At 38.9% G+C, this 14,373-nt stretch overlaps 1 protein-coding gene across 7 annotated transcripts in view; it reads right to left on the bottom strand.

Moving 5' to 3' along the window:
* Positions 1 to 14,373, bottom strand: part of kaznb (kazrin, periplakin interacting protein b) — a 194,053-nt gene that overhangs the window by 9,289 nt on the left and 170,391 nt on the right. For 4 of the 7 annotated variants that reach the window (XM_065241227.2, XM_065241228.2, XM_065241230.2 and 1 more), the window contains 5 exons: positions 7,864 to 8,055; positions 4,297 to 4,433; positions 3,848 to 4,018; positions 1,688 to 1,868; positions 1,307 to 1,440 (listed from right to left, as the gene is read on the bottom strand). In XM_065241227.2, the coding sequence (XP_065097299.1) occupies positions 1,307 to 1,440; positions 1,688 to 1,868; positions 3,848 to 4,018; positions 4,297 to 4,433; positions 7,864 to 8,055 (815 nt within the window). Of the gene's footprint in view, positions 1 to 1,278; positions 1,441 to 1,687; positions 1,869 to 3,847; positions 4,019 to 4,296; positions 4,434 to 7,863; positions 8,056 to 14,373 lie in introns of those variants that run through there. The other 3 variants (XR_010520926.2, XM_065241231.2, XM_065241232.2) reach the window with 2 other exon arrangements.

The raw sequence follows: 14,373 nt of genomic DNA, 5'->3' as shown, positions 1-14,373 counted from the left end.
GTGTCAAATACTTATTTTCCCGCTGTACATATGTCTATCATCTTTCAGACAAACACATTTGGAGATATTTTAGTAACCTATGGCAACCAACGCTCGCTGCGGGAAAACTGTAAAACTGACACCAAGATGGTATTGTTAACGGAAGCTAGTAATTAAAAGTTTTATTTTTTACAAAATCGCATCAGTTACCCACATAAGACCTTCATTAACCCCTTGGAGCCGTGCGGATTACCTCTGTGAAGGATGGATGCACTTTTTGGAGGTTTAAAGTGAGAAGTTGTTCCCTGATCCCTGTTTCCTACTATTATAATGCTTGGAAAATCAAGGACATTTACTAAGATAATTCCAAATGTGTTCGTCTGTGTTCGTATATATATATATATATATATATATATATATATATGGACATTTTTGCCTTTATTTTTGACAGTAATTAAGGAGAGGACAGGAAAGTACAGGGAGGAGAGACGGGTATGGGATCAGCAAATGTCCACGAGCCGGGAATAGAACTCGCCAAAAGTCCACAATGCGAAGGCACCATATGTCGAAGCCAGTGGCGGCTGGTGACTTCTTTTTTTGAAGCGCACGATGCGAAGTTCATCACAACATGTATGTAGCTTGTGTGTGGTTCGTCATTTCAAAATATGTGTTCTGCGCTTTGAGGGATCGTGTGTGCATCACGTGTCATGCCAAAATAAGTGCCTGCTGCCTTGAACTTGAAAAGAGACGCTCGCGTTTGCCAGATACTCGCACAGTCTCATGCGTAATCAGAGTTAACTGTTAAGGGAGTGTCTTGCGTCTCTTTTATTATAAATGGTTTTGACGCGTGTGCAGCAGGCACTTATTTTGACAAAACACGTGATGCACACAGGATCTCTCCATAATTCAGGACACATATTTTGGAAAAGGGAACCACACACGTGACAATCCGAACACTTATTTTGAATTAGTGCATCCTCGGAAGAGCAGTGACGAGCCGCCACTGGTCAGAGCGCTGTCCGCTACACCATCGGCTCAGTCAATATATTTTTGGGGAGAAACCTAAGCAGCTTCTAAGTTTTTTGCCATATGAACTGGTTAGTTGTACCTAAAATAAACATGCAATGTTCATTACTACTGTGGAGAGTGTCCAATTCTCACAGGTATAAATGTTATCTTTGATTTATTTTTATTACCTACCATTACAAACCCTGAAGCCGTGCTAATGAGCAGTGCGGGGACTGAATATTTCAGAAGAGTAAAGGTGGAGATAAAAAACAAGTTGGGAAGGCTGATTACTTGGTCGGGGGTGCCAGGCAGCTCTTACATTGCAGAGAGAATGTGTCCGGTGGCGGGGCGAGTTGATGTCGCTCGGGGTGGACGAACGGTCGCCGTCGGCAGCCGAGGCGTCAGAGATGATGGAGGGCTGGCGGGAGTGACAGGGGCTGATCCTCAATGCAGCTGCAAAGGTAGAAGAATGCAATGTGTCATTTTTTTTCATAAAATCATCCTACATAATGTAAAGAAGATTCTGTGAAAACATAACCTTGATATCTTTAATATTGACTGAGTGAAGAACATTGATGCCCTTTAATCAGATCATAAGACTTTAGTTTGGATTTCACGGGCAGGGTTCCATATGGGTCACACAGTGTGATACAGTATGAATGTCATTGTGTGTTTATGCTGTGTTTGCGTGTGACTGTACCTTGCCTGTCGGCGGGGTGTGAATGGTAAAGGGTCTGTTGACTCTGTCTGATAGCTGCCGTGAGAGGAAGGTCTGCCTGCATCACCCACTCCTGACTGCCATTCACCACCGGCTCTGACGGCATGGCCAGGGAGTGACGCTTTGGCACGTCTTTAGTGAGGGTGGCCAGAGATTGCTTTGCCTGAAGATGTGTACAAACACAACACAAACACAACATATTTAATTTGTGATCACAATTCTTTACAGTGCTAGCAAAGATCTTTTAAGGTGGGATGGCTGTATGACACCACAGACGATAATTGAGTTTTTTTTTACTTGCACCTTGGTTTTAAAAGAAGGGCCCCCACAATAACAAATGACCATAATGAATCAAAAGTTATCAGTTTTTCTTGATAAAGATGTTGTGTAAATAGCACATGTAGTCCTTACAACTAAAATAAGTGGCTTTGATGCGGTTTTGGCTCTTTGTAAATGAAAGCCAGCCTGAGAACCAATAATTTTAGTATGATTCACTGAAAAATTACATGATTTGGAGTTCCTCATCATTTGGTATGTTCCCCTTCTGTTTAAATGACTCGAGCTGGCATAGACTCCACAAATTTGTGCAAAACCCTATGATCTGTGTTATCCCAGCAGGCTTTGAGAATGTTTCAAAGAGAATCTTGTGTGCTTCAGCTGAAGCAACCAAATTTGACTTTTAAAGGTACAGTATGGTTTTTTTTGCGGCATCTGGTGTGCAACCAACTTCAATTTCGAAACGCAATGAGAAGCTACGGTAGCTGCCAGAGGACAAACAAGTCGTCTTCTGAGACAATGTAGGGACGAAACGCGATCTGTAGAACAGTTTGTCCATTTAGGGCTACTGTAGAAACATGGTGGCGACTTCCATGTAAGGAAACCTGCGGTGTATGTATATAAAAATAGAAAGCTCATTCTAAGGTAATAAAAACAATACAGTTCATTTGGTAGGATCTTTATACACCACTGACAATATAGTTATGTATATTATATTGCATTTCTGTCAAAAAATTACACACATTGCACCTTTAAAGAGCACCTATTTCATTGATAAAAACAGAGTTATTTTGTAAATTTGGTATAATATGTGTTTGCGTAATTTATGGTTAAAAACACATTATTTTCCACATAACGTACATTTTTGTAGCTCCAGATTTCACTCTTTTCCTGAAACGCACGGATTTGAAAAGCACTGATTGGCCAGCTAATCTGTACGTTGTGATTGTCCTGAATACCTCTGACGACAGCAGGAAATGTGACGCTCCTTACCATGATTAAAAGATTCGATCACAATGCAATGCTAATAGGAGTTAATTTACAGGCTGAGGAATTATGATAATGTCGGTCTTGTCTACATCACCAATCCCAGGAAGTAAACTGTTGCCTACAATCCTTGTGTTTGTTGTAGACCAAGAAGAGATTTACGTTGGAGACGATAACTCGCGTCATCGTTTACTTTGGTGTTTGTACTTTTTGCATATCATTAACATGTACTAATACACACTTACACACCAAAAGAAATGTAAAAACGTTAATCAGCCAATAGGTGCTCTTTAATACAAAACAACTAAAAATGTTAGTTTCAGTTTTGATTTGATCAGTGAAAATATTTCAAATTTTTCTTTATCTTGCCCGCAAAATGACCCAAATCTGTGTACAACTTCAAAAGAAAGTTGCGAAACATCTTAACCCACAGATTGCCCCGGGGAAAAAACAGCAGCGTTTGCAAAATCTCAGTGGGAGTGAAATTTCATCTGGCACGCGTGTGTACTGTATGTGTCACGGCGGGGCACACAGACAAAATGGGGCAGATTAAGCAGACGAAGTGAATAATTATGCCATTAAAACCGTGTTGACAGCCATGTGCATCTTCATGGGGTAATGTGTGCGACTGCATGTAACTACACGCGTATCGAACGCCATTGTGCCAATCCAAAAAAAGTACATAAATGCACCAGTTGGGGTTTCATGGTCCATCTGTGTTTATGAATCCTAACTGATGAATCTGCAGTCACTAAGGGCTCATTTAAGGCTTCAAACTGACAACAGAGGATCAGTTTAACACAGATAATCGGTGTAAGTGTTTATGGTATGGTGGGAAGTGGATGTGTATGTTTGACAGAGCGAGTGATGTTATCTCACCATGGTGAGCTCCGCCTCCAGCTCTTTGATTCTGTTCTCCTTCATGTCTATCTGAGAGCGTAAGCTGCTGGCTTGCTCCGTGGCCTCTTTGGTCTGCCTGCGCAGGTCCCATTTTTCTCTCTCCAACATGTCCTTTTCTTTAGCCAGAGCTTTCACTGCGTCTTCGCTCTCCTGCAGAAAAGCAAAGAGATGGTGTAAAGACATAAAAGTACTCATTTTCTTTAAACTCAAAAAACTGCTAATGTTGTGCATCTATACAGCCATCTGTGACCCAGTCTGTGAAAACCCAGCTAATCATCTTACACAAAATCATCCGACATAATATAAAGTACAATCTGTGAAAATATAAACTTGAGTACAATAGATGCTCTTCAATACGGACTGAGTTTGGTCATGTGACTCATGTCAACAATTCAAAAATGAAATGTTAGGCAGTGTATGCATGTCACCTTTCTGTGCTGGTCATAGTTTCGGATGAAGTCTCTGAGTTGTTCCTCTCGGCTCTCCAGTGTGGTGTAAAGCTGCTGCATCTGATTGACCAGATCAGCTTTCTCAGCCTTTAACCTCTTCCGATCACCCTTCATAGCTTCATATAAACACACAGACAAAACCATCAAATTCATTTAAAGGAACAATACATCTAAAGATCTTAAAAACTCAAATCTGTGTAATGCAGAATTAATCAGTATTTAGGTTTCATTTTAAAGTTAACACCCTTAAAAACAAGAGATGTATTTATTTGCTTCTTAGCAAATAGTTTTATGCTTTATGCATAAATAAACACAAGCTTCTGAGGTAATTAATATTAAAGGATTAGTCAATGTTCTTAAAAAAAATACCAGATTAATTACTCAACATCATGTCATCCAAAATGTTGATGTCTTTATTTGTTCAGTCGAGAAGAAATTATGTTTTTTGAGGAAAACATTCCAGGATTTTTCTCATTTTAATGGACTTTAATGGACCCCAACACTTAACAGTTTTAATGCAGTTTAAAATGGCAGTTTCAAAGGACTCTAAACGATCTCAAACGAGGCATAAGGGTCTCATCTAGCGAAACGATTGTCATTTTTTTCCTCTGGTCGTGTGACGCGCCAACGTCACATTTTAATGACCATTGAAGTCCTTTAAAATGAGAAAAATACTGTAATGTTTTCCTCAAAAAAACATAATTTCTTCTCGAATGAACAAAGAAAGACATCAACATTTTGGATGACATGGTGGTGAGTAAATTATCTTGATTTTTTTAAAGAAAATTTACTAATCCTTTAATAATTGTTTTTCCAATGGACTGAGAAAAATAAAGCATTCAAGGTATATTCTTTACAAACCAAGTCTTATTATGTTTTACATTTCTGCTTCAAGGAAATGTATGCTGGTTTATAAGATGTTTAAATAACTGTACTTGATATCAAATTTGTTTTGCAGTGTCATTCCATACACAGGCTTGAGCCCTTAAAATTACATTGTTAAAAAGTTGTGCTTTGACTCCTGTTTATTCTGTTTATTTATCAGATAGGACTGTAGTAAATACACAAACAGTATGCAAAGCAATGGCTGCTTCTGCATGTAATAAAATAAGCAATTTTTAAAGGGGACATATCATGAAAATCTGACTTTATTCATGTTTAAGTGCTATACTTGGGTCCCCAGTGCTTCTATCAACCAAGAAAATGATAAAAATCAACCCAGTAACTTAGTTTTGGTAAACCATTCTCTGCAAGCATGTGAAAAAATGGGTCTTTGAAATTGGGCTCCCCTTGTGATGTCAGAAGGGGATAATACAGCCCTTAATGGCACTATACAACCACGGCACTGCTATTTAGTGCAGAGAGAGAGAGAGAGAGAGAGAGAGAGAGAGAGAGAGAGAGAGAGAGAGAGAGAGAGAGACAGAGAGAGAGAGAGAGAGACTTATATCAGCTCATTTGCATTTAAAGGGACACACCCATAAACAACCCATAATATAATTAATTATCTGTGGGGTTTTTTTGAGCTAAAACTTTACATACGTACTCTGGTGACACTAAAGATTCAATTTACGTCTTCAAAAAGTCTTGTGAAATGTCCCCTTTAAAACAATAATGTCATGTTTGGCATCTTTTGTCATGGTGTTGAGGTTTACAATAGTGCTGCTTGTTTGTTTGCAGTGTGCTGCTTAAAACAGCCCACAGAGGGCAGCATCCTCCACTCCAATAAATTTCTCCCACAGCATAATGAGACATTTTTGTTATTTGTTGTAAATAACAGTAAACGCATACACTTAAATGAGGTTTAATTATAAAGGATTAATGAGCTATAACTTCCAGTACCTAATGGGCTTTTTTATTAACATCTTAAAAGTGCGCTCAGGTCTTTAAACCTTTCTTGATTTAATGGGGATGCCAAGTTGTAGTTTGGATTCCATAAATATCAAAAACGACTTTTTCAATGCAGAACACATCAGTGTGAACCCTCAAAGAGAGAAAAGTGGACAAAAATGCACCAGAACATAAACATATATTATTATATGTTATTTTGCTTTGTGTGCAAACAGACTTTTTGCCCCTAAGTTAAACAGCCTTCTTTCCTCCAACAGTCAAACTTGCTTTTCCACTACTGTACAAGAGCTGCTAACATTTTAAGTACACCAGCACCTGTCACCTGTCCCGCTTACACCCACGACTCACCTGCTTTAACTAGAAAAATGCAAAAAGACCTGAAAACTGTTTGTTTGCTTGCATTAAACACATTTTAATATGGCCTGTACTTTAACAGACTGTCACTGTTTCTGTTTAGATACTAAGAGTGTTAAATTACAAACCAAGTTTTATGTAACACAGTTGATTGTAAAGCCACAATTTTAAATGCAAATGACCTCTTTAAAAAGGAATTTAGATAACATTTTGGATCGATTATTATTTACTCAGCACACTGCTATTTTCACAATTGTTACTTCATGTTTAAGACAAGTACAGACTGAAATATGATGTCATCAGATGCTTTGAATACTCCACACCACACAGGTGTGACATCACATGCATACAATACTCATGCTTTGCTAAAGATTACCATGCGACCTGTTTGTTCAAGTCTTCGACTAAGATAAATTGCTGTTCAAAAACCAGCAGGAACCTAATAATGGCATACGCTGGTGCATAAATGGCACTGCGGTAACAGCAGGACCTTACGTTGTGTCAACACTTGAACTTACTGCCTTAAACACACTAAAAGAGCATTACACCCAGGCAAACAGACACCAGATAAGATAAGCAAACATTACACATCCAGCAGTCTCTGTTTGGCCACAGGTAGGAAATGCCTCCATCAGGCTCTCCACTGTGATGCAAGCCACACATATTCTGAATATCCCTTTCAGGGCATTTCTTTCATCTTCAAACTGTCTTTCATCTTGAAAAACAGCAGTTGTGTCCACAGACAATGTAGAGGTCTGAAAAAAGCCACTTTCTATACAGAATTACTCTTATAGCAAAATGAATGTGATGAATGCCATAACATGAGCTATAAGTACTTTTGCCATTTATACCATTGATCTATAATATCTCAAGTTGTCTCTTAATGCTGTCATTCTTATTTCTCTTAGAGAGATGGTTATGCAGGTTTTGTGTTATATTAGTTGTTGTTATATATGTGACCCTGTCTGTGAAAACCATGTTAAAGTCGTATACGCTTTCAATCTTTGTCATGGCCTTACTCAGTCAATATTAAAGATATCAAGGTTATCTTTTCACAGTATGTTCTTAAGATGCAGGATCATTATATGTTAAAAAATAATAAATCATAAAAAAGACATTAGCTGGGTTTCCACAGACAAGGTCCCATATATCACCATCATCTCCGCCTACATGTACCGTAATTCTCATAGTAAACAGAAAGCCTCCAAGTCAAACTTGAATTCACCATAACAATTTTTAACATTATTACAGGAACAATCATAATAGCATGCAGTATTGATGTGTTTAGGGAAGGTCATGGGTCTTGGATTTCTCCGCCAATCCGGAGAATATTGGGGTTCTGACCTTGCAAGGCCTCCTTGGCACGTTCCAGCTCCTGCTCCTTCTCACCCAGCTGCACCCTGAGCTCGGCGGCGGAGAGCGTGTCGGCCGAGCAGCCTCCGTGTGAGTCCTCCAGGTCTTTACTCAACATGTCCTTCATTTGCCTGAGAAGATGCACCTCCTCCTGCAATTGAGCCACCTCCTCCCTCAGCAACACTGCAGAGAGAAACCAAGAAACCAAGTCATTTAATAGATAGAGTCACTTTATACACCAGCTCCAACCACATTAATATGAGGACTGAAATCCAAATAAAGTGGAATACTGTGAACCATAAATTAAATTTTTTGTCATTTGAGATTTAATGCGTTGCCTTGAACGCACTCTTACATACTGAATTATGTGACATAGTAAAGAGTGAATACTGTAAGTGAAGGAGTTGGAGGTTTGACACATCGGATTTGTAAAAATCTTCCATCGGTTGTTCTCTTATGCACCTTGCGAGTTCAGCGAGATGTCATGACAGATATGAGCACAGGCGACATTACTGTCTTTCCACACTGACAGATACTCTCAATTGTTATATGAGAAAGTCTTTGCCATTGTGCTGACGCTTACATTGTTACCATAGCAACTGATGTGGATACACCGAATGCTGACTGCACCGTCAGAACAAACAGATAAGATTTAAACTTGCAAAAAAAACAATACAAAACAAAACAGTTAAAGTTATAAAGAATAGATAAAAAATGCAGTGTGAGCAAGACAGAAGGATAGATGGATGGATGGATGGATGGATGGATAGATAGATAGATAGATAGACACACAGACAGACAGACAGGCAGGCAGATAGGCAGACAGACAGACACACAGGCAGATAGGCAGACAGAGAGACACACAGGCAGATAGGCATTCAGATAAGCAGACAGACACACGGACAAAAATACAAACAGACACACAGGCAGATAGGCAGTCAGATAGGCAGAGAGACAGACACACAAAAACAGAAAGACAGGCAATTAGGCAGGCAGACAGACAAACAGTTAGACAGACAGTCAGATAGACAGACAGACAGACAGACAGATAGATAGACAGACAGACATATAGATAGGCAGACAGATAGATAGGCAGACAGATAGGCAGACAGATAGATAGGCAGACAGATAGATAGGCAGACATATAGACAGACAGACAGAAAGACAGGCAAATTGGCAGACAGACAGATACACAGACAGAAAGACAGGCAGACAAACATGCAGACAGATAGACAGACAGATAGGCAGAGAGACAGAGAGACACACAGACAGATAGGCAGTCAGACAGACACACAGGCAGATAAGCAGACAGACAGACAGACAGACAGACAGACACGCACGCACACACACACACACACACACACACACACACACACACACACACACACACATGTTGGTGTATGTGGTTTACGGGGACATCTCCATAGACGCAATGCATTTATACTGTCCAAACTGTTATATTCTATTCCCCTTACCTACCCCAATCCCTAACCCCAATGTCACAAAAACCTGTTGCCAGTTTTTAATCTATGAAAAACTACCATTTAGTATGTTTTTTTAGCTTTTCCGTTTATGAGGACACTCTCTGTGTCCCCGTAAACCACCTTTATAGCATAATAAACATGTTATTATACACTATTCATGTCCTCGTAAACCACATAGACCAACCCACACACACACACACACACACACACACACACACACACACACACACAGGCAGATAGGCAGTCAAATAGATAGACATACAGACAGGCAGAGAGACAGACAGATAGGCAGAGAGACAGAGAGACACACAGACAGATAGGTAGTCAGATAGACAGACAGTCAGATAGGCAGACAGATAGATGGCAGAAAGACAGATAGGGAGACAGACAGACAGACAAACACACAGGCAGATAAACAGACAGACAGACACAGGCAGTGAGATAGACATACAGACAGACAGACACACAAACAGACAGAAAGACAGGCAGATAGGCAGACAGACAGGCAGACAAACAAACAACAGACAGAAAGACAGGCAGATATGCAGACAGATAGGCAGACAAACATGCAGACAGATAGACAGACAGATAGGCAGAGAGACAGACAGACAGACATAGACAGAATGACAAACAGACAGAAAGACAGTAAATGGTCACAATATGTACCCCAGCTGTCAGTGGGGCAGTACCCTTTAAAGGGGACAGAGAATGAAAAACCATTTTTACCTTGTCTTTGTTGAATAATGGTAGTCTACCCGCATTCACAAACATACAAAAAGTGCTAGACATGCTAAACATCTCAGTCTCATAGAAATTCCTCTTTAAGAAATTTCAGCCAGAAAACGAACCCAATCTGAAAAACTGATGCTTATGATATCACAGGCATCTCACTGCCCCTTCACTTTAAAATAATTGGCTACATTTTTTGAGTGGCAGCAAAGTCAACCAATCAGTAATGAGATTGCAAGTTAAGCCAGTAGGGAGAGCCAAATAGGTGCAAAACCGCTTGTTTAAAATCCCCCACCCTAATAGAGCTATCTGAGAGAGGTTTTTAGGAAGCTTCTAAGGCATTACAGACCCCCCCCCCCCCCCCAAAAAAAATTGTCTACATGTCACATCACAGAACAAGGATAAATACCCCGTTCAATCATTCTATGTCACATTTAAAATGGTCCTAATATGTACCATTAGGTACAGAAATGAATACATTTGGTATACACTTTTGGGTACAGATGGGGTACATATTTTGACAATTTTTCTGACAGTGCAGAAAGACTAAGGGGTACAAAACCAATGTGACCAACAGGTTGATGGTAACCAGGATAATCTACAAAGAAAGCTTGTAAAGATATAGATTTTTAATATCCGTGTTTTTATGCCATCTTTCATATTTCTTTTTTATCACAACGAGACAATAAACAGATCACATTAAAGAAAAATCTTTCAAATCTTGAGCGTTTCTTTGCAGTATTCAAGACACTTCACAGAGTCAAGGGAGTGAAACACATTAAAGCTGAGAGTGAAACCCTGGCAACAAGAGCGGGACACAGGCTCTATTAAAGGATAACAGCGGGTAATTGGCAAAATATCAACAAATACACAAGCAAAACTCTTATGCCATTGAAAGACAAGAGACAGAAAAGACAAAAAGCCTCTTTTAATGAGCGGAAGAGAGTTGCCTTTTTGTTTTGAATAAGAATAAAAGCCCATATCTCACAAAAAGAGCCTATAAACAACTGCTAAAGCTCACATGGTGACTTTTTGTTGTCAACGTTTAATTTCAACTCCTGTCCCTTTAATGTTGTGGAAATTCATGGAACATCAATAAGTCACGACAGTAATGTAAATTAGTCACAAAGTCAGTTAAGTGTTCGCTGCTTTCACCGATATGCTCGGTAAGGGAATAAATTAAACGTGTGCCCCCGCTCAACATACTTTGCATTACCAGGCATCATCAATCTTTTTCAAGGGAGCTTGTCAAGTAATAGAATTCAATTAACTGTAAACTATAATGCACCCACACTGTGGCCTGGATAATATGAATGAGTCTCAGATAAAATATATCAAAAGCACTTATCAAGAGCAATCAATACAATTAATGAGCTATTTTGCTCTGAGTGCAATATGGAAATGTAAACACGTCCTGGTGCGAAAGGAATAACGGCCAACACTGTGAACTGTGTGCACATTGCAATAAAAAGAATTTATTCTTGTTTTTAATTCTGATAATAGAAATATCTTCAAAACAAAATAAATATGCCTGCATATCCCGTGATATTAAGACAATTTTTTTTAAATTGGTTTTTATTTATTTTAAAGGAAAACACCACTGTTTTTCAATATTTTACTATGTTTTTACCTCAACTTTGATGAATTAATACATACCTATCTTTTTTCAATGCGTGCACTTTTAATCTTTGTACAGCACGCTGTGAATGTGTTAGCATTAGCCTAGCCCCATTCATTCCTATGGCTCCAAACAAAAGTTTTATTTTGTGCCACCATACTTACTCGTGTAACTACTCATGTAACAGTCTTTAAATAGGGAAAACATGGAAGTGTTTGGTGGCTTTTAAATTAATCCCTGTTTGGTTCCTAAGGAATGAATGGGGCTAGGCTACATGCTAACACATTCACAACGCGCTGTACAAGGTGGTGTTTCCTTTAACTAAGCATAAATCTATAAATTGCAGTTTATGATAAAAAATTGTGTATAAAAATATATACAAATCATAAAAATACACACACTTACAATTACACAAAATATACACTCTAAAAAAATGCTGGGCTATTTTAAACCCAGTGTTGGGTCAAAAAGTGACAAACCCAACCCATTGGGGTATAATTTAACCTATGCTAACAATGTATAATTTGTTCAACCCAAAATGCTGGGCTGTTTAAACCCAATATTGGGTCCAGTAAAAACATTTTCAGGGTTAATTTAACCCAACAGGTTGGGTTCGTCCCTTTTTGTATTTTTCAATACAAAATATAGTATCTCACAATTTTTTTCTTTCCTAAAGAAGATGACAATTTTGAAAACCAGCATATGGGTATCTGCTTCTACTCAACGTGACATGACGTCCCTCGATGAGAGCACTTCTAGATAAAACAAACAATTAAATCACTTCAACCTCCTAATGCCACAGCCTGATAGTGGATGTTTGAAAGTGATCCCACACTTAAACCACAATACGAGACAGAGATGGGGGCTGGACAAAAGAGTCCAGATAGCGACAGATGCTTAAGGCTTTTCTTCAGCATGCTGTTGACAAGCTAGGTGTCTGCAGCACCAGAGATAAGGCAGAGAGAGTGACAGGCTTTTGGTCAGTGCCTGCACCCCACTACCCGGCAGAGGCAAGCAACTTGAGTTGCAACGTGGCACGGAAAGCTCTTTCTCCTAAAAAGCGCCATTTTTCATGTAGGTGCCTGCTGGCCCGAAGCAGCTTATTCATTTGTTTAATTTGGAGGAGACGCATTTGGGGCAGTGGGACCAGCTGTTGTGCCGCGTCAAGCTCAGTGCAGACTTGGATCTCTGGCTCACGACCAGGTTTTGTATGAGAACTATGTAGCTCTTGTACTAGACAAGTAGCAGAGCCGGCTCTTGCCAAAATCTTCAACTGAGACTATAAAAAGTATGAATTTGAAAATTACACAGAGGATTGAGATTTCATATGAAGCGTACTTTAATTAACTTAATTGCAGTATAAAAGCGAACAAATAAATCACTTAACAACAGTTAGTACTTTATTGTCCTAACTATTAAACAACCCTGATAATAAGTCGACCCCCCCATTTATACCTTTTGGAAAAATGCTTTTTGAAGACCAGCTCTTGTCTTTTATAAAGAAAATTATTTCATAAGAGGACCAGTTTCCCCACATTCCTTAATACTTTTCATATGACATAGTACCATATATAACCTGCAATCCATCTGGATTTAATAACATTTATCCTAGGCTGTGCACCTCATTGTGAAAAAACATGCAGCTTACATTTACAATAAAAGTCTGTCTTACTGTAAACAAGTTTATCAGGTTGCGCAGTCCAGGTGAACTTGTTTATGTGTTTTTGGTGCCACCTACCACATTTTTGCAAGTACAGTATGATTGACTTGCTGGAATATAAGAAGTTTATTGAAAGACATTTCCGTGAAAATAATATTGTCTTTTATTCTAGTGTTGTAGGTAATGCATTACAAGTAACGTGCATTGCGTAATAATATTACTTTTCTGAAGTAACGAGTAAAGTAACGCATTACTTTATAAATGTACACATTAATATTTGAGTTACTTTTTTAAAAAGTAATGCAAGTTACTTTTCAGTTTAATCAATTCAATAAAAAAAGATAATGTACTGAATTAAACTAAACGTAGTCACGTAGAATACTGCACTATATGCGTGTGCGCCTGAACCGGGTGTGCCTCATTTGTCTTGAAAAGTGAAGCCTCTAAATCTTTGATCGCCCCCTGTTGGCTGGCTGCAGTACAAGTCATAAACCCCGCCCTCTCCATTCAAACGAATGGGACTCTGCTCTAAATAAAAAAAATTTTTTACACTTCCAATTAACATTTCTATAAGATGGTTTTGGTCCTTTAAAGCGTAACTAAACCCCTGGTCAGAGCCTGACTCCACTCACTGGCAATTTTTGAAAAACGCAAGAAAAGTGGGCAGATCCCAATGGAGATAGAGGGGATGAACTAAGCTTGTACCAAGTGTGTGGTAAGATCGTAAAAAGGGCGTGGTGAGCTTGAACCTGCTTGCGTCACGAGTCATTTTTTGGACCAAACATCCAATAGGAAAATTAAACTGCAGTAGCCACCGTTTAACCTGAAGAGGGCAGCACTCAGACGTTTTTACACCATATATTGTAGTATTAAAACACTTTATATCCAAATGTCAAAAAACTGACTAAAATCAATGAATAGCACTAATAAAGCATCATTCTTACAGATAATTAACCAAAAAAAGTTGGTTTATGGTTTAGTTACTCTTTAAGGTAGTTGTTATCACGCTG

This window comes from Paramisgurnus dabryanus, chromosome 14 (assembly GCF_030506205.2).
Source record: "Paramisgurnus dabryanus chromosome 14, PD_genome_1.1, whole genome shotgun sequence".
In the NCBI taxonomy this organism is placed as follows: domain Eukaryota; kingdom Metazoa; phylum Chordata; class Actinopteri; order Cypriniformes; family Cobitidae; genus Paramisgurnus; species Paramisgurnus dabryanus.
This window is presented reverse-complemented; position numbering and strand designations above follow the sequence as displayed.